This window comes from Labeo rohita, chromosome 22 (genome assembly GCF_022985175.1).
Source record: "Labeo rohita strain BAU-BD-2019 chromosome 22, IGBB_LRoh.1.0, whole genome shotgun sequence".
Taxonomy (NCBI): Eukaryota; Metazoa; Chordata; class Actinopteri; order Cypriniformes; family Cyprinidae; genus Labeo; species Labeo rohita.
Genome location: NC_066890.1, coordinates 37,354,699 through 37,375,872, shown reverse-complemented (window position 1 = coordinate 37,375,872; position 21,174 = coordinate 37,354,699). Strand labels below are relative to the sequence as shown.

Here is a 21,174-nt window from a genome sequence, read left to right as displayed (position 1 = left end):
GCCTATTTCCTCATGCGGACCTAAAAAATGTCCCCACAAGGTCAAAATTTACTGGTATTACTATACTTGTGGGGACATTTGGTCCCCATAACATGATAAATACCAGGTGCACACACACACACACACACACACACTCATAATGAAGTTAAATGGTAACTTTATTTCATTCCCTCTGCACTTTATACAATGACAGTAAAATCTAATCTAAGATGAACTGGGGTGAAACAAAGATAATAAATGTGCTGACGTTGTACTTTAAACATGTACAACCAGACCGGAGTTCAAAAAGATATACATTATGGGTTTATTGCTTTAGTAAAACAATTAAAGCACACCCAGTAACCAGATGACCCACAATAACACATTTTTTTGTCAGAATGGCATACAGAATTACTTTTAAAAACTGTTGGGTCATTCTATAATTAGGGGTACATTTAGAATTTGACAATGTGAAGAAAAAGGTTTTCCTCTTTCCCAAAAACCCAAACATGACATAGCTGCTTTGAAACAATCTATATTGTATAAAGTGCTATATAAATCAAGGTGATCTGTAGAAATATGTTTGCTACTGTCCACCTCGTTACCTTTTCTGGGTAACACAGTTGACAGGTAACTTAGTTGACATTTTTAGTGTTTTGGGCCTATACTCAGCATAAAAGCCTAGAACTACTGAGCATATGGTATGTTTAGAAATATAATTTCATAAACAAAACATAAGTTTTAGTTAAATTGTCTTGTTAAAATCTGCAGCAATAATACAATAATCCACTCTTGACACAGGTTTGCTAGTTCAACCAATATTAGTGGAAAGAGAGGGAACATAACTTCTAGTGTTTCATCCATGTGCTTCTAGAGGAAATATCATCATACTGTGCAAATTATGTGAGAATGGGACAAACCATTCCTTTTTGAGGGTGTCTACACTGTAAAAAATAAAAAACACAATTTGTTGAGTCAGCTTAAAATAATTTGTTACCCTACTGCCTTAAAATTTTAAGTTCAGTCAACTAAAATAAGTTTATTCAACTTGAAATGTTAGGTTGTACTAAGTAACAACTTAGATATTTGTGTTTGCTAAACTTAACAGATGGGTAAGTAACCCAGCTGCCTTAAAATTTTAAGTTGATTCAACTCAAATATCTAAGTTGCCACTTAGTATAATTTAACATTTCAAGTTGAATAAACTTTTTTTTTTTGACTGAACTTAAAATTTTAAGGCAGGTTACAAATTATTTTAAGTTGACTCAACAAATTGTTTTTTACAGTGTAGTGGGTAACTTAGTTGACAGTTGTTTTTCGGACACAAATAAAACAAGTTATATCATAATAAACACTTATTATTTTTGAAGTTCACACCCAAATGTTTTGATAACCTAATTTAATTGAAGGCAAAACTATGAAATTAATTTATATTTGTAATTTTCATGCTTAAATGCAGAGTAGAATGAGCAACGTCACAAAATAGGACAGCTGAATACCACGGATGTATGTGATATGAACATCATTTTTGAACAAAAGATTGCTTTTTCAACATTTAGTCATGTGATTGGGAAAAATATAATTGTGTACTAGAAAATTAAGCACTGGGGCTTTATATTGATAAAAATAAATTAAAACTATACTTCACGGATATGAGATGTACCCACAATTATAGAATGATTTAATCATCTTCAAACACAATGTGGATTTTATAATAAAAACAGACAGGTGCAAAAAATCTGAGTATAATAATATTTAGTTAAGTATCCTTTTGCTAAAATATCGGCCTGTAAACATTTCTTATAGCCACTGATAAGTCCCTGAATTCTTGCTGCAGTTAATTTGGACTGTTCACTTCAAATCATTCCATAGATTTATGGAATGTGTATGTTTGTGTCTGCGCATGAATCCCTTGGTAGATTTAGAGCAATGTTTTGGATCAGTTTCCTACTGAAACAACCACACAGGCCCATAGCATGAAGTGTTGTGTCTTCACTTAAACTAGCTAAAGATTCCAATTTGAATTTGTGCATAGTGCGTTTTCGTGTGTGGTTTCAGTACCTTACAGAGACGCAGATAGGCTATATACAAAAGATACAAAACTGCTGTCTCAATAGGACTCTTTTCACATCAAATGTAATGAGACTGTTTAGTTTTATGGACGTTGTCATCTTCGTTCCCTGTTGAAAAAACAGCATGCTGGTTAGGTGTGGTTTGAAGCATGCCTGCAGGTTTGAGCTGGTGTACGCTGGTCCTTAGCTGTGCTGGTCTTACTAGCTCCTGCTCAGGACTATCTTAAACCAGCTCATGACCAGTCAAGGACCAGCTTACTCAAAACATATTACTCTGTTTACTGTTGCTGTGTAAGAAATACGGTCTTGACTCTTGCTGCACTTTCATACAGACAGTATTCGAGACGCTACTGCAAGTTTCAAAACTCACGCCTGTTAGTTAAAGTGGTTGTCAATCCCAAAAACTGACATTGTGAATGTAGATCAGACCTACTTATACATCATCATGTCTTTGGCCCTGCGTTAGTGAGATGAGAAGGAGAGAAAAGCCATTTGTACAACCATAGTTATTTCACACCAGTTCACCTTAGATTAGATTTTATTGTCACTGTGCAAAGTACAGAGCGAATTAAGTAAAGTTACCATTTAACTTTATTTGAACCTTGCACTTGTGTGTGTGTAATAAAGTTAAATGCTCAAATATGCAGCATATATATACACACAGTAATATGCAGTCAGGTCCATATATATTTGGCGCAGGCACAATTTTTTATATTTTAGCTACTGACCAAAACATATTCAAGTTACAGTTATATAAAGAATATGGGCACACTATGAGCTTTAACTTATAGTTCTGTCAGGACCACTGTCGTCAAAATGATAGATAGCATACAGTTTGGTTTGGCGGCATGGTTTTGTTCTGGGCAAAAAACTCCCTGCCTATCCATGCAGCATGTCATAAATGAGCAGGGAGAGCAGCAGTAATAACCCCCCCTGGGTAAACCGAACAGAACAAAGCAGATATCATTAATGTACTTAATGATATTTAAGTGTAAGACATTATTCAGATAAAAGGAGTCTGATTCAATGAGGAATATCAGAAGCCAAGTCCTGACTGTGGCAAAAGGAGGAGCTGGGGATGGAGGAGGGTGTTTTGCTCCTGAGCAAGCGACAAAGCTGCCGAATAATACTGAATAGAGCTTATATAGGAATGCCATGATAGGTGTCGTATTCCTATAGGTAGATGTGATCAGCTGAGAGTCAGCTGATGCGAGCTTGACTCACATGACCTGCCAGAATTAATGCGATATGCTTAATTTCTGTCAGGACCACTGTAGTCAAAATGATAGACAGTTAGCATACAGTTTGGTTTGGTGGCATGGTTCTGTATTGAGCAAAAAACTCCCTGCCCATCCATGCAGCATATCATAAATGAGCAGGAAGAGCAGCAATAATAACCCCCCCAACACAAACGACAGGCCAGAAACCCCAAACACAACTGATGACATATCTAAAAGAAGCATGTCCTTCTGGAATATCAGAGACTGGGGTGGCAGCCCTTTAGCGAGAAGGGTAGCAGCAAAGGGGTGCTTTGCTTATAAGCAGCTAAGAAGAGCAGCAAACCCCTTTAATGTAGTACCTGCCTGCGGCATTTAACATTCTAAGGGGCCGTTCACATATCGCGCCTAAAACGCATGGAAAATGCTAGGCGCGCCGATTTTTCCTCTTTTCCAAAGCGCTCTGTAGCTTGCGCTCTGTGGCGTCTGCCGTTGCTAAGCAACCATGATCCGCACTCTCAATGAAGACGCGGAAGTTTCATCAAAGAACAAATGGATTTCCAGTACTAAGAATCACTTGCTGTAGCTCTGCTACTAAATTTATTTTAAAATGTACAGCTATGATCAGCTGTTTCTCCATCTTGGCTGAGCTTTCAATTGTTACGAGAAAGGATGAAGCCAATTGGTTGGTTCTTGTCACATGACTAGCCGTGCGCTTGCGCATTCTGAAAAGTTGAAGTGTTTTCATCTCGAAGCGGCGCGGACGCGCCTGAAAAAACCGAACGCGTTGCACCGCGTCGCTTCCGTTATGAGCGTGGCTGCCGCGCGTCTACATTTGAAATAACGTAAATAACTTGAGCGCGCAAAAGACGCAATATGTGAATGGCCCCTAACCTGAATAAGCTAGAGTTAAAGTGTTTTTTTTTATATTGTATGTCATCTTTTATGTCATATTCTTAACATTCTATTAAGTGTGTTATTAATGTACGAACGAAAGCAATAAATGATGGCCAAATTAAACGATACTTGTAGATTTACACTAAAATCGCCAGTAGGTGGCAGCAAGTCACTGTAATGAGCGAGGCGTCGCCTCTATTATTCATTTATTCAGCAAGGAAGCGGCTGTAGTTATGAATGAGTTATTCGTTGAGACTACTGTTGTTGTAAAATAACAAAAAATATTGACAGTATTATTTTTAAAATGTAGGCTTTATTCAAAATGTTCACTTAATATTACCTTTTGTTGAACTGTTATAAATAGTCAACATTCGCAAACTTTTGGATATTCAGAGAAAATAGCGTTCTTACTTGTATTTTAAACATGAAAAACAATAACTCACACAGGGCATGTTTCTGAATCAAAGAGTTTCTTAAATCGATCTCTATTTACAGTCTGAGTCAATATTTGTTTTTCATGCTATTAAGTGCTACAAATCTACTCTAAAAATACAATGAACAGCAGCGTGATTGCTAAAGCAGCATTTTTTTGTGGGCATCCTATCATACGCACGCTGCTTTTGTGGATGCAGTCAGTTTTGATGCAAAAGATGAGGTAATTTGATGTCATTTGACCGTTTACGACACTCAAATTTCCTATTTTATACTAAAAGCGATATTTGCTTATCAGAAATACATACTCAGTTTAATGTTGCTTTAAATTGGGGTAGAATTAAACAAATGGCAAAGCTCAGCATTTGTTTGCGTACCAGCAGGTACATACAAACATGATGCTGAACACTAGATAAATGTTAACAAGCAAGCAAAATCCCAATATCGTGATAGCGTTAAAGCAAGACCTGAAATAGCATAGACTGGGACAGCATGCCCTTTACATAAGAAGAAAAGCAGCGAAGGGTGCTCTTCTTTATTAAGAAGCTGAGATGAGCAGCATGCCCCTTTAATGCAGTACAGCATATGGTGCAAAGGGCATGTTGCCATTATCCACATAATCGTTAGCATTAATAATTTATATTTTTATTTTATTTTTTTTTTTTAGTAGCAAAATCTAAATACAGCGCATTAAATATCATGTCAAGCATGTTACCGATACACTAGATAGTTTTAATCAACAGCATATCACTGACTAAAACACAGTGTTTTGGAAATAATAATTGGATAAATTTAATGAAACTGCATTCCCAATACTAAAACAACAAGCCTGTTTCACATCCGACAGCCTTGACAACAGATTTAAAAACAAGCCTCGCTGTGGTAAGTTTAACTAGTAATATTACCAGCATGTCATAATACAACCAATAAGCCTAAGCAACAGCGTGCCTAGCAAACAAACGTTACTGAATAACTAGCCTTAAAATGCAAGCAATATTTAACGATATCATATTTGCCAACATACCATTAAGCAATGAGAATGAAATAAATAATAGCTTAGATTCGTGAAGATATTCAGAGATAACTAAAGGGTGAAAGTTGTTACGTGGATGCTTTTAACCCTTCTTGATACCTTGCTTCTAGCGGAGAAAGCAGACCTCGTGATGCAGGCACATTAGCAGAACTCAGCGAAAATTGCGGGCATCGCGGGCAAAGTGTTTACATCATGATGTATCGTTGCGAGAAGCAGTGCTTGCTCAGGTCACTTCCGAGTCCATCAGCTTATATCAATCAACACAGCGAATTCGCGTTCGAGTTCAAGAACTCAAATCTGGTGAGAAACTCTGTGGGAAACGAACCCCTGTTGCGAAATCCTGATTGAACGCTTATAGAGAACAAAATCGCAAAATCGATTCTTTTGAGGATGTAACTACAGGGGTAGTTGGATTGCAGCTCATCTGCAAACTGCAGTGTTAAACAGTTTTCTTCAATTTGTTAAGTTCGGGGCTCAATGACTGAACTCCTGAGGCTGGAATAGTTTTTGAGGAATTGACACAAGTAGCATTCGCACTAGATATATCAGATACCATGGCGGAGTTTTTGCATTGGTTCGTGACATCTATGCTAATCCAAGAACGGGAAAATCAGAATAACTATGAGAGGGGTATTAGTCTCCGCAACTCATATCATGACTCAAGGCCTTTGCCTTGTTTATACAGTTCAGACAGTCTTTTTTTGCTTTGCAAAGTGAGTCTTTGTAATGTTTGATGTTAAATATTTGCGGTCTACACTAAATGCACTGCGTTGCATTATTGACTAATGAGCAGCAGAACGTGACTGAACTCCTGAAGCTGGAATAGTTTTTGAGGAATTGACACAAGTAGCATTCACACTAGATATATCAGATATTATGGCAGAGATTTTGCATTGGTTACATGACATCTGGGGGGGAATGAAGGATCGAACGATCCTCAAATGCAAACTGTGTGTGTTTTGCCTCAGAGCAACCATACATTTGTGTTGTGTTTTGCTTTCTTTTTATATATTCTTCATTTATTCTTCATTCATTTAATCATTTATAATAATCATTATATTCATTTATATATTCATTTTATTGATTCATTAATTGATTAGTCACTTATATTATATTATAGTTGTTTTTTATGTATTTTCTCCACTGTTGATTAGTCCTATGACTGTGTAGCTTCAAGGGCTGTATGTCTTAATGAATAAGAGATACAAGGGAATGTTTATGGAAACTCAAGGTTTATGGGATGTTGTTGTGAACCAGTTTGATATAACAATACTTGTTGAATTTGTGTTCTCCAGACGAAGTCTGAGCATTGAGACATACACAACTAAGACTATTCAGTAAACTCTGCTCCTTTTTACTATCATTACTTCGTCTCCTGCTTCTGCTCTTCACTTTCATTGGCTTTTTCCTCAGTCAACTTCTTGGCTGATAGAAGACTGTTAATAGTGTTTTGGGTATTTTGGGTACCAGACAAGACCTCCTGTTAACAGGGTTTGGGTATTAGACCTCTCTGCTGACGAGTTGTTCTGATACTGGACAAACTGATATTTTCTATCGGGATCTGGTGTCCGGGGCTGGATCTTAATTGTCTAGGCATGGAGACAGCGATCTAACTGCCGACTATCTGCTTTGCTCCTGAGCAAGCGACAAAGCTGCCGAATAATACTGAATAGAGCATATATAGGAATGCCATGATAGGTGTCGTATTCTTATAGGAAGATGTGATCAGCTGAGAGTCAGCTGATGTGAGCTTGACTCATGTGACTTGCCAGAACTAAGACATGACAGCTCTTTAATATGTACCTCCTCTCTTTTTCAATGGACCATAAGCAATTGGGCAGTTGACTCAAAAGCTGTTGGACTGTTGTGGGCTATGCCTTTATTTTTCTACATCAGTTAAGCAGGTAAAAGGTCTGGAGTTGATTCTAAGTGTGCCATTTGTATTTGGAAGCTGTTGTTGTGAACCCACATCATGCGGTCAAAGGAGCTCTGCATGCAAGAAAACCAGACAATTGCTAGGCTTCAAAAACAAAAGAAATCCATCAGAGAGATAGCAGGAACATTAGGAGTGGATATCATTGGGTACATGGATGGGTACATTCTGAAAAACAAAAAAACACACTGGTGAGCTCAGCAACATAAAAAGACCTGGACGTTCACAGAGGACAACAGTGGATGATTGGATGATCCTCTCATCCAGCCAAGAGGAGGAGGTAGAAAGTCTACAATCAAGAGAAGACTTCACGAGAGCAAATACAGAGGGTTCACCACAAGGTGCAAACAAGGTCAGATTAGACCTTGCTAAAAAAACATCTAAAAAAACAGACCACTTCTGGAAGAGCATTCTTGGGATGGCTGAAATTAAGATCAACCTGTACCAGAATGACGGGAATAAAAAAGTATGGATAAGGCTTGGAACAGCTCATGATCCAAAGCATACAACATCATCTGTAAAACATGGTGGAGCAGTGTGATGGCATGAGCATGCATGGCTTCCAGTGGCATTGGGTTACTGGTGTTTAGTGATGATGTGAAAGAGGACAGAAGCAGCCGGAAGAATTCTGAAGTGTATAGGGATATACTGTCCACCCAGATTCAGTCAAATGGAGCAAAGTTGATTGGGTGTCGCTTCATGGTACAAATGGACGATGACCCAAAAACATACAGCAAAAGCAACCCAGGAGCTTTTGAAGGTGAAAAAGTGGAATATTCTGTAATGACCACGTCAGTCTTCTGATCTCACCCTGATTGAGCATGCATTCCACTTGCTGAAGACAAAACTAAAGGCAGAAAGACCCACACACAAACAACAAATGAAGTCAACTGCAGTAAAGGCCTAGCAAAGCATCGCAAAGGAGGAAACCCGGTCTGCACTTCATTTTCACCCTGATCGTTTCATTTTACATCTATTCTAGAGCCAAATTATTAAAATCTGTGTCTAAATATATATGGACCTGACTGTATACCCTGCAGATGGCTTCATGTAGTAAACAGTAAAAATTTGCAAAAAGATGAGGTTGAGGATGAGATATAAGCCAAGTTACCATCAGAAGAAACAAAGTCTAATGAAAAGAACATGCTAAATGGTAATTAAGACCAGAAGATCACTGGTGGAATCAACCTGAAGTCAAATACTGTACCAACTGTGATGTTTCATGTCCAGCAGTATGTGTTTACTGTATGAAGTGACTGCAACCAAGCTGAAAACAACTTGAAAATCATAGCTAATCTGCAAAACTTGGAGAGGCTTTGCTTCATTTGGTTTTTAAAAAAAATCAAGAATGAGGACAGTGCTCTTCTGTATGGTTAGGTTACTCAGTTTCTTATGATTTGACTGAATTGTTTTACAAAGGTAAATTTGTGTATAACGTTGAGTCAAACTGAGAGTATAACTCATAGAGTAAATGGGTAAATTTAGAGAAAACGTGACTTTAAAAAACATAACCAAACTCTGAAACCTCTTTGAGCTTTTAAGCTTCAACCCTAATGTTTGAACGTTTCTAGAAAACATAACTGAAGTTCACTATAATTCATCAAGCATATTATGAAACACAGTAACAACTGCAGTACAATAAAAAAAAAAAAAGTAGAGATTGAAAAAGCACCACAGGAAACACTATACTTGATGAAAATTCTCGAGTCAGTCACCAGTCTCCAGTGTAGTCAACAGAACAACTTTACAATGTCAGTCAAGAAATGACAGGGGCAACAGGTTCACTGTTATTGACACTCCTAGACTATTTGATATCAGACGTAGTGAGGAAGAGGTCATGCATCACTGAATGTCCTCCAGGACCCCACGCTTTCATGATTGTTCTCAGAGTTGGTCGTTTCACAAAACAAGAAGAAGAGGCAGTGGAGAAACTGCTGGATCTGCTTGAAGTTCCGAAGTACTCAATGGTCGTCTTTACTCGTGGTGAAGATCTCAATGAGAATGAATGCACTGAAGACTCTGTTCAGCAGGATGATAAACTGAAGAGTTTTGCTGATCAGTGTGGAGGTGGCTGTGATGTTATTGATAATAAATACTGGAGAAACACACACGATGAGTACAGAGACAACAGTCTCCAGGTGGAGAAGATACTGTAATCAACACTATACAGACAATGGCTACTAACAATAGAGGAAGCTCTTACACCAGTGATAAGCTGACGGAAGTTCAGGCAAAGATACAGAAGGCAGAAGCAACTAAGACGGGTCAAATGTGCAGAAATTAAAAAACAGGAGAAACAAAATGTGTTTAAATGTTTAAAAGTAGTAACAGTGGGTACTGGAATTGTGCTGAGCTTGTTTGTAAGTAAAACAACTTTCTCTTGTGAACTAAAGAGATTTACTTACACTTTCAGGTAAATTAACCGCATATGAAAAATACTTTAATGAAGAAATACTTAAGGTGACAGGATCCTCATGACTAAAGAGCTGATCTAGGCTGATCTAGACTTCTATAGTAATTTTTTTTTTTAGTGTAGATATTATAAATACTATAGACTAACTATAAAGCCAAATTCTAAAAGAAACTGAGCATTTACTGTAGGTAAACAAATTGAAACTAACATTTTAAAATTGCTAAAAACAGAAGGGTCAAAGCTTGACTGTTGTGGGAAAAAGCATCTATCACAGAATTTATCTACAACCCACCTAACAGACAAACACTAGTGACTAATTTTGTGTATTACAGATTTTTCCATTATAATTATAGAGCTTATGCATTAAAAACAACTTAGGATAGGAGAAATTACTTGGAATATCAAAAATGGAACACGCCGCCTTTAAATGGTGACAGCACCATCTATCTGCAGGTATAAGTTGTACAGTTTGATGAGATGGATGTGAGCTGAACGATCTAAATTCTATATTTTTGGTTATGAAAATGTTAAACTAAAATGAATTACACATTTTTTTAGTTCTGTTCTGACTAACTGTTTGTACAATGTATTTACATAGTATTCTGCAGTCATCTATTTCTTATATACCTCTGTGTAAAAATAAATATTTAAATTGTTTATTTTGTAAAATCTGGTAAGGCTTGATATGTTTTAGAAATAAAATTGAATGTTAAGTCAACAATCACTGCATTCCAGTCTTCTGATTATGGTAACAATAAGCTGTTTATTTATTAGAACGTAACTATTAAAGAAACAGGAATACATTACTGTGCAAAAACAGGCACAACTCTACAGCTCAGTCATGGTATTAGACCTTACACCACTAAAATCATCTTGACAAATAAATTTGATCTTGTTATTTCTATGAATGATCTGAAGAACTGGAGCAGCTTTACAGCACAAATGTTATTTTCTGAAGTGGAGTTTCATTTTTTTCCATTGTTAAAGATTTACTGATGTTTGACTTTTCTGTACTTTTGTCGTGATAATTAAGTATTGTAAATAAAATCTTAATACAATACTATATGTTTGAGTGACTTCATTCTTTGTTATTCTTGTGTTTATATATATATATATATATATATATAGTGATGTTAAATGGCAAAGGGGCATAAATAGTTTTAAATGTTTTCGTCACAATGAACCATAGTAAAAAACAAACCACCACAAAAATCAGATATCACTTCCCATCATCATGTATATAGAAACTGTAAATAGTTTAATACAGAAAAACCAGACACACACGACACCTTTACGTGGGAAGGGCGCCATCTATCTGCTGATATTAGTAGCACTATTTGAGTAAAGCGGAAGTTTATCAGTAAAATTGTCAAAACAGACTTGTTTTTTGAGCACTATATTAGCACATCAGAGTGACACTGAGGGCTGGAGTAATGACTGCTGAGAATTCAGCTTTACATCACAGGAATACTACATTTTAAATAGGTTATCAAAATAGAAACCAGCCAGTGGTTTCTCCTCAGTTCCCACTGACAGATCCTGAATATCTAGAAGTTCAGCTAAACGCTGTATATGATTTGCTCTTGTCTGTTCAAAATAAAAATGACTGAAATCTGCCAGAAATCAAAATGTTTTTCCACAACCAATTTTCTTTGAAATAAATCAATTTTGTGATGTTTTTGATTGGTTGTTTTATCCCTCTTTCTGAGTTTCTAAATAAAATCTGATTCATTAAGTAAGGGATAATGTACATCAGGGCTGTTGTATAAGACTGAAGGGCTGTATTTATTTATTTATTTATTTATTTATTTTTTGCGATAGCAACTGGCTGGATGTACATTGTCCCGCTTATTACACGGCTTCTTGCCATAAAAGTAAATAATTAGACATAAAATATTGATCTGAGTTGAAACATTTGAACGCAAAGCTTCCGTTAGGAAAGCAGTTGAAGCGGCAATTTCAAACTAGACGCACGTTTATGCAGTGCAGTGCAGTCATACCACAACATTTCCCCATAAATAATGAATATAAATATATAATATATATATATATATATATATATATATATATATATATATATATATAAGATATTGATTTTAGGTTAAAATGTTTCAAAATCTTACCAGTTTTCCGTTCTGTTAGTTTTCCTAGAATCCAGTACAAAACAATCGTCGCAAAAGTGGATAGTGGAAAGCTAAGTGGATCTTAAATACTTAAACCTCTGAAGGCTAGCCCAACTACATTTCAGTGGGGGTCCCCGGTAAAAACTGCTTTCCGAGGGTAAAATAAAGCAATAAGCCCCAAGAAGCTGTCGTTTACCATAAATTTATAACAGCTAAAGGGCGTTGTTAGGCATGACGCATAAAGCTGTTATAAATTCATTGTAAACCACGGCTTCACAGGGCGTATTGCTTTTATAAAACAGTTATTCCATATACGTAGTAAGGTTTCAGAAATAAAGATTTCAAAATAAAACAGAGCAAATAGTGTTGCTCAGGCAAAAGTGAACAAAAAGTGTAATGATATTAATACAAACATTATTCTTCCGCCAAACAATGTAGTTCCTCAGAAACGGTTGTGGTTGCAACAAAGTGGTTGCCGGTCACTAATGTATCACATGTGTTTACTAACTTACATGTGTTTCTGCATTCTAAGGTTTTTTTTTTTTTTTTTTTTTGTAATGACACTAAGTTGTCCGGTCATTTCAAGTTCAACCACATCTTCTTTTTAAGGGAGTGGTTTCCTTTCTCTACTTAAGTTCTGCAACACTTCCTCTCAGATTCACAGTAAGTTTAACCATCTTATTGCATATGAATCAAACAACCACATGAGGACGATGTGGTTTTCACTCTTTTGTAAGTTTAGGTTCATGCAAGATTGTGTTGTTTTTATTATGACCAGCATGTGTTAAATCTGTAAATGTGTGCTTCTGTACAGATCTGCTGCTGGTGTGTCAAACTACTGAGACTATAATGGAGGAAGAGGTGAATTTAGGAGAAAATGTGACTTTAGAATGTATGATTGATGTAAAAGACATTTATTGGGTTTTCCTGAAACCACCAGATTATGTAGTGGTGATACTGCGAACTTTCTCATCAGAATCTACATCATCTCTTTTCTACCAGGAAAGACTGAAAGACAAATATTCAACATTAACTTTGAGCCGTTTGTTTATTAGTAATGTAACTATTGATGAATTAGGAATATATTATTGTGCAAAAACAGGCAGCAGTCTACAGCTGAGTGATGGTACTAGACTTTACACCACAGGTAAGTGTATATAACATTATCTTTAAAAAAAAAAAAATCGGTTTGATCTGTTGTAATTAATGTTACAAAATACAAATGTTGTTTCTGTCAGAGTTCTATGTAATATTGATGCATATTTGTGATTTCTAAACACAAAACCCTGTTATTTTTTTTTCTTAAGCTGCTCAAGATCAGAATGAAACAGAACTGAACAGTCAAACCCAGCAGACTTTGATCGTTTTATATGTTATACTGAGCACTGTGATGTTTTCTGCAGTAATAGGTGAAAATTTAGGCTTCTACATAACTACATAACATATATAAAATAATAATACAAAATATTTCCTTTAAATGCTTGTGTATAAGTTGATGCTTTTTGCTATATTTCTTTAGCAATGAATTGTATAGTATTTAATCATAAATGTTGGTGCTATTCTAGGCCTATTCCAGGTTAAACGTAAAGTGTGTAAGAAAAGACACCAACAATGTCAAAATGAGGAACTGGAGCAGCTTTACAGCGCAAATAGTGAAGAGGTTCGACACTCTTATTCAGCGTTTAATGTGTTTAGTGAATATAATCTTTCTACATGGACATTACAAGCTAATTTATGTTTTGTTTTTGTAGTTTTCTGAAGTGGAGTTTCATCTGTTTCACTGGACCAACAACACTTTTGTTCCTTTTCAGAAACCAAAGGCAAAACTTAGACAAATATAATCAAAAGTTAATCGTCTCATACAGTATAACACAAGAATATTTTAATACATAATCACAGAAAAACATATTGTTAGCTTGATTGTTGTTTAAGTGCAGTACCTGAACATATAACGAAATATTATCAATATTACCTTTTAATAGCAATATATTCAAGTAAGGTGACTTAGACAATCTCCTGATGAAAACGTACCTGGGAACTTTCTCGCAACGCATGAAATACGTATCAATAAGTACATTTCACTGTAGTTTCCAACAGAAATTAACAATAGAGGTTGTAAAACAGCAAGCACTTGTAATTGTTTCCATACACAGTTATGACTACAGCCATCCCTGGTGAAAAAAACAGCATATGCTGGTCGGTATGTTTTGATGCTGGTTTAAGCTGGTCCTTTGCTGGTTTATGATGGTCCTTTGCTGGTTCATGCTAGCATCAAAACCTACCTAACCAGCATTCCAGCATCAAAACATACCTACCAGCATATGCTGTTTTTTTCAGCAGGGATATGTTTTGCTTTCCGGAGGTAACTTGCTCTGTAGCTCAGCCTGTACAGAATTGGATTTAGGATGTAGAATCCGGACACAAATCCCATGAAAAACATGACTTATGATGAATGAGATCGAAAACAAGCTAAAACGGCATGCTTGCATTTGCGTTTTTATGTCACATTCGGCTATTGGGTAGGTTTAGGTGTGGTGCAGATGGTACGTTATTTTAAAACATCACGGAGCATTCAATGGACATTTCAAGTCAGAACTGCCGTACACGTCCAAAACCAAAGTCACATAAATCATACCATATGTACGTTAATCTGTTCCAGGGAAAAAAATCGAACATTGTTTTAGCGCCACTCAGTGGACATTTCACATCGAATATGTCACTAAATGTACCGGTTCCCACAGGTACATTTTCATCATGAGAACAGGATGGAGGTGACACATAATGTTTCATGTGTCCTGATAGGCTGGACTAGTTGTGGAAATCATCTTTAGGAAAAAAATCATTAGAAGTCTAATCTGATTTCTTTAGTTTGTCTCACTTTTTTTTTAACACGTAGAGGGCAGAATTTTAATTATGACCTGTACTGCAGCCAGCCACCAGATGGCGATGGAAATGTTTTGGCTTCATTTTCCAGGTTGTGTGAGGCACACTTGCTTTAGACAGGTTAAATATCTGGAAACCTGCCACATTCTAATCACAAATGCTGCCTGTGCTCACTCTTATGCTGAAAATAAGGTGGACAAATGCTCATTTGTGTGTATGTGTGTGTGTACAACTATACTTAACCATATTTTGGGGACAATTTTTTCACGTAGAAGTGAGCTAAATCTGATGAAATCTCACAAAACCTCCTTAAAACATATATTGTAAAAGTGGTTTAAAACAAATTAGTTGAAATTAAATATTTTAACAATTGCAAAAATATTGAAGGTTTTCTGTTCTGTATATAAAAAAGTTTGTGTTGTGTGTGGTGTTGTTATGCAGATTGTATGTTTATAAAGTGTGTAATTGATTTATTAACATATTGTATTGTTAATCAGTAGGCTGTGTTGCACATTTGATGAATAAAACTTGACTTGTGTAGTGCTAAATGTTCTAGTGAGTCTTTTGGTTACTATGTGTGTTTAACGTATCTTCATTGTCTTATGCAGTTGTCTGCTCTGAGTCTGTTTTTTTTCACAGTTGTGGGTTATTTGGCTTCAACTCTGGCCTGGTTCATATGTCAAGTTCGTGTAAAGTCTCACATTGTGGAAAACGCCAGTGCAGGGGCTTCTGATATCTTCGCCTTCATATCTATTCCACTACATCACTATCATGTGTTTGCTGGTTTCCTCTTTTATTCTGCCAAAGCATTACTGCTCAAATTGTTTCAAACTATTTACTGTATATAATTTAAACAACCACAGAATGAGGACAGTGCAGCTTTTACTCTTTGGTAAGTTACTCAGTTTTATGATTTAATGATTTTGACATAATCGGGTAGTTTAACAGGTGAATCTGTTTACAATGTTAATTGAAAACCGCCGGCGCGGTTTTTAGCCAAAAAGAACTTCAATCTCCGTCATTTTTGATCGTACAGATAAGAGCAATACATCAATGAAATCTGTAAGGAATTCACTTTTATTTGTGTACACTCATAGTAACAACAACACTCTGTGGTTTTGTGAAATAAAGCAAACAATCAGGGTATACAGTCTGCTGCGTTGTTCTCTGTGATCGTCATTAACTTACAGAATAAACAATGTTCTTTGTGTTTCTGTGCAGGTCTACTGGTGTGTCACACTATGGAGAGTTTAAATGATAAACATGTGATTTTAGGAGAAAATGTGACTTTAGACTGTCAGATTGATGTAAAAGACATTTATTGGGTTTTCCAGAAACTGACAGATTCTCCGGTGCTGATAATGCGAACTTTCTCATCAGATTCTAGAACAGCTCAGTTACATGACAAAAGACTGAAAGACAAATATTCATCACTAACTTTCAGCCGTTTATTTATTAGTAATGTAACTACTGAAGAATTAGGAATATATTATTGTGCAAAAACAGGCACACCTCTACAGCTCAGCAATGGCACCAGACTTCACACTACTGGTAAGTGTGTATAAAATCATCTTGACAAATCAGTTTGATCTGTTGTTATATCTATGAATGATCTAAAAGCAGTTACCATGCTTATACATTGTTTATATTTATCCTTTATTTCTATCCGATTTCTATATGATGTTGATGCATATTTGAAATTTCTAAACAAAAAACACTTGTATTTCCTGTCTTAACAGAAGCTGCTCGAGATCACAATCAGACAGAACTGAAAAATAACCTGCAATGCCCAAATACACAGCAATCTCTGATAGTTTTGTACTTCATACCAAACACTGTGATGTTTTTGGCAATAATAGGTGAGATTTCAGGGTTCTCTGTGTATAATATATCTTTGTTTTAAATGTTTCATGTTATACTAGTGATTCAAATGTTTAATGAGGAAATTATGGTGCTGTTTTAGGACTATTACAACTCAAACTTCAAGCGTGTAAGAAAAGACACCAACAATGTCAAAATGAGGAACTGGAGCAGTTTTACAGCACAAACGATGAAGAGGTATGACACATATCTTATCAAATGAATGTGTTAACATGAAGAAATATCTCTCAATGGACATTAGAAGCTAATTTATCTTTTGTTTTGTAGTTTTATGAAATTGAGTTTCGCCTGTCCCGCCCATCCAATAACGCTTTTGTTACTTTTCAAAAGCCAAAGACAAACCCTAGACAAACATAATCAAGAGTATGCAGTCTATTAGAAATAGATTTTGTTAAATAGTAATAATATTGTTAGCTTGCTTGTTGCTTGTTTCAGATTACCTGATGTTCTTTACCTAAATGTGTGTAATGAATTACGCAGCTTTTCTTTGTCGTTCTAAAGTCTTATAAAGTATGCTCAGTCAGTGTATTATATATATAATTAGCAACTAATTTCATGTTTTGTTGTTGTTTTTACCATTCTGTAGTTTTCTGAAGTGGAGTTTCGTCCATCTTGCCCGACCAACATCATATTTGTTCCATATCAGAAACCCCAAAACAAAACCTAGACAAATACAATCAAGAGTAAATCAATCAGTCTAACAGAAATGTATTCTGCTAAATAATCAAGGTAAAATATTCTTGGCTTGCTTTTTCAGTTTGACTGGTGTTTTAGAGTTGTATTTAGGCTAATGCTAAATTCTTTTCTTAAAGTCTTTCCAGCATGGCTTCTCTTTGTTCCTGTCTTGAAAAGTAGATTCTTAAGAATTAAATGTTAATTACTAGTTGTTTTTAGTAGTGTCGATTTTTTATTATTTTATTATTATTATTATTATTGATAAATGCATTTATACTCAAGTATACATTTAAAGATTAGTTCACCCAAAAATAAATAATTATGTCAGCATTCACTGATTCACTCTTGTGCTGTTACAAACTGATGTGGGATTTTAAAATTTACATATTTATATAAGGAGTTATGTATTATAAACTAATGCGAATGTTTATGAATTATTCTGACAATATTTTGTATTAACAACAACAACATAAGGATCATATACTAAATGTACTGAACATAATGAGCTCTTTGAGTGACTAGTTTTGGCACGTATATAGACAGTCTTTACAGTCTGTACTTGGCCTATGTCCTTGTGGTTAGCTATGTCTAGTTTTAATTCCGGCCTAACATACGTCCTGTGCATAGCTCCGTTATTTTTAATATTAAGAAACTGCACATGTCTGAGTTTCAGCAGTTTTTAGATATATGAATCAAATGTACATTCTGCACTTCTGGAGAGTGTAAAAACCACAGAGTATAATTGAAGAGTTCAGATGCAAAACCAGCTAAATCCATCTGACGTCTTTCTTTAAAAAATGCATTTTTATCAGGCTCAGATGTATAGGTTTCTATGTAAGTACTGGTACTTCTGATTGGGTTGAGGCTGGTATTTTAGCGAGTTTGAAGAAAAAGTATTTGATGGATGTATAATATGTGTCGAGAGCATTCACTCAGTATCATTATCTCATTTTTGACCGAGATGACTTTTAGCTGGTTTTGCATCTAAACTCTTCAATTATTCTTTTCAGACATCACAAGATCATGTAGTCATCATTAACCTTTTTATATATCACAGTTTGTCATGTAGCAGGAAAACTGTTTCTTTTGGGTGGTTTCAAACCCTCGAGAATACAGAGTATAAATGCACCTGCAGACAAAGAACTTGAGCAGCTTCTTCTGCTTCTTCTTCTTTTCTGATCTGAAGCTCACAGGTGAGCCTAGACCTTCTATAGACTTAACCTTCTCAGATTTGTAAGATTTGTAAGACTTATGATTGATACAATTTATGGATTTCTTAGATTTATATTAACTTAATTTGATTTGGACTGATTAAGAATGACTTTTATTGAGTTTGCGTTATGCAAGTTATTTGTGAAATGATTGGATTGAACATTCTTATTGAAACTTAATTTTACTTTCTCATTTTTTAATTTATTAATAATTCTGTTACTCATTTACATTTCTGAATCATTTTGAATAAATTTGTAACTTCTCCAACCCACCCGTCTGACGTGGATTCGATTTTGCATCACAAACACATTCTTCCGTTGAACACAATTTAAAGAGATAAGTTAGCCTAAGCTCAATGTTAGCGACTGACTTACAGTCATTCATTTACAAAACTGAATGGTGACTGAGACTGTCATTTTGCCCACAGTGTGTTCTTGTTTTTCAAAGAATAAATCATTTATTATACACGGGCAAAGTGATTTTTTTTTTTACCTGACCTGACCTGTCGTCTGCCTTCAGTTTATACATGATGAGAGACGCTCGTACTCCTTAGATCGCGGTCTGTTTTATAAATGAAAAGACTACCTTCAAGTTTTTCGACTCCGATATCTTATACAATATATACATTTGTTTATATGTATACAAACTGCGCAATGCATTATCTATTCATGTTAAGCGAAGAGGAAGTATTTTAGCACCAAATTGCCTTTAAATGGTGATAGCGCTCCCTCTATTGGCTGATGTAAGTAGCACAGTTTGATGAGCCTCACTGAGGTAAACTTAGTAGCCTACTCAGATTCATCTGGAAATGTATCAATCTGCATTTTATTTGTGTAAGTGTTTTAAAATCTTCTCATGTGTTTGAGATGTATACACCAAGTTTCGAATTACCTACACAAGTTCGGTTCTGAAGCTTTTGTGCAATGCTCTTAAGCTGTTATTTTGTAGATATCTATTTTGTGTATATATCTGTGCCAACATATACATTTGTATTATTTCTTTGGTGAAATCTGGTAAAAACTCACAAAAATTAGATATGGGTTTTAGAGATTAAATGTAGCCTAATTTGTGGTGACGTCAATCGGTTCCTTTGAATCTCATTGATCATCCAGGTGAGTTTAGCAAACGCATAGCCCACAGAAGAATATTCAGTAATTTATTGGTGTAATTCAACACTTACCATTATTTTGTAGGATTCGTTAAGTTAAAAGAATCACAGGTCAGGATAAGATTCTGAGGGATACAATCTTGCGTAGGCTAACATTTGACAACGGTTTGCTAGCATTCCCATTAAGTTGTGAAAACGTTACTGAAAAGTACACTACCTTACTGTTTTTCGACTCAGATATTTGCTATATACATTTGTTTTATGTACACAAAACAGAGCAAACACAGCAATCTCCGCATGCTAAGCGGCAACAAAGTAGCACCAAACTGCCTTTAAATGTTGACGGCGCCCTCTACCAGCTGATTTTAGTAGTACAGTTTGATTAGCCTCGCCGTGGTAAGCTCAGAGATTTATCGATAAAAATAGTTTAAACTACATTATATTTTAAATAAACATGTTAAAATCATCTCATGTATTTGGGATGTAATACAAGTTTTATTTAGAATTACACAAGTTCGGTTCTGATGTTTTGTGTAGGCCTATGGCTAAGCTATTATTTTGTGACCATCTATTTTGTGTAGTAGTCTATGTTTTTATGCCAAAATATACCTCTGTATTATTTCTTTGGTCAAATCAAGTAAAGCTAGATATGGGTTTTAGAAATTAAATGAAGCCTAATTCGGAGTGACAACAATCGGTTCCTTCAAATCTTCTGATTGATCATCCTGTAAATCCAGATGGGTTTAACATGCTAGCAAACTTAACACATAACCTATAGAAGGAAAATTCATGTAATTATATATTTAACAACATTTTGTAGGATTCATGCAGTCAAAAGAAGCACAGGTTCAAGACAAGATTCTGAGGGATACAATCTTGCATACCCTCTAAAAAAGGTGCTTCACGATCCCATAGAAAAACCTTTTTTGTTTAAATGGTTCCATAAAGAACTTTTAACATCTGAAGAACCTTTCTGTTTCACAAAAGGTTCTTTATAGCGAAAGAAGGTTCTTCAGATTATAAAAAGTTAAGAAAGAGATGGTTCTTTAAAGAACCTTTGACTGAATGGTTCTTTGTGGCACCAATAATGGTTCTTCTATGGCATCGCTGTGAAGAACCTTTTAAAGCACCTTTATTTTTAAGAGTGTAGCCTAAACTATAATTTGACAATGTTTTGCTAACATTCCCATTAAGTTGCAAAAACTTTTTTTCTCAATTTTCTCTGAACATTCAAAATATCCAGTGTTTTAAAATTTTATTTTATTTTATTTTTTCTTGGTTATACAAACTTTTAGGGATTATTTCACTTTATGATT

At 35.4% G+C, this 21,174-nt stretch overlaps 2 protein-coding genes across 2 annotated transcripts; both read left to right on the top strand.

The window, feature by feature from the left end:
• Positions 1–12,781: 12,781 nt before the first annotated feature.
• On the top strand, positions 12,782–14,215 carry LOC127153948 (uncharacterized). The gene is made up of 5 exons (XM_051095268.1): positions 12,782–12,831; positions 12,914–13,246; positions 13,407–13,508; positions 13,665–13,759; positions 13,851–14,215. The coding sequence occupies exons 1-5, from the start codon at positions 12,804–12,806 to the stop codon at positions 13,938–13,940; spliced, it is 648 nt and encodes a 215-aa protein (XP_050951225.1). The 5' UTR covers positions 12,782–12,803; the 3' UTR covers positions 13,941–14,215.
• A 1,631-nt stretch (positions 14,216–15,846) lies between these two features.
• On the top strand, positions 15,847–17,620 carry LOC127153674 (uncharacterized). The gene is made up of 5 exons (XM_051094892.1): positions 15,847–15,874; positions 16,204–16,533; positions 16,722–16,841; positions 16,946–17,040; positions 17,450–17,620. The coding sequence occupies exons 1-5, from the start codon at positions 15,847–15,849 to the stop codon at positions 17,528–17,530; spliced, it is 654 nt and encodes a 217-aa protein (XP_050950849.1). The 3' UTR covers positions 17,531–17,620.
• The last annotated feature ends 3,554 nt before the right edge of the window (positions 17,621–21,174 follow it).

Bases quoted from the DNA above. Each gene is read 5' to 3' on its own strand.
- LOC127153674 (XM_051094892.1), top strand. From the start codon at position 15,847: ATGAGGACAGTGCAGCTTTTACTCTTTG. The intron at 15,875-16,203 runs GTAAGTTACTCA...GTTTCTGTGCAG, and splicing joins AGTGCAGCTTTTACTCTTTG to GTCTACTGGTGTGTCACACT. The intron at 16,534-16,721 runs GTAAGTGTGTAT...CTGTCTTAACAG, and splicing joins CACCAGACTTCACACTACTG to AAGCTGCTCGAGATCACAAT.
- LOC127153948 (XM_051095268.1), top strand. From the start codon at position 12,804: ATGAGGACGATGTGGTTTTCACTCTTTT. The intron at 13,247-13,406 runs GTAAGTGTATAT...TTTTTTCTTAAG, and splicing joins TACTAGACTTTACACCACAG to CTGCTCAAGATCAGAATGAA. The intron at 13,509-13,664 runs GTGAAAATTTAG...GTGCTATTCTAG, and splicing joins GATGTTTTCTGCAGTAATAG to GCCTATTCCAGGTTAAACGT.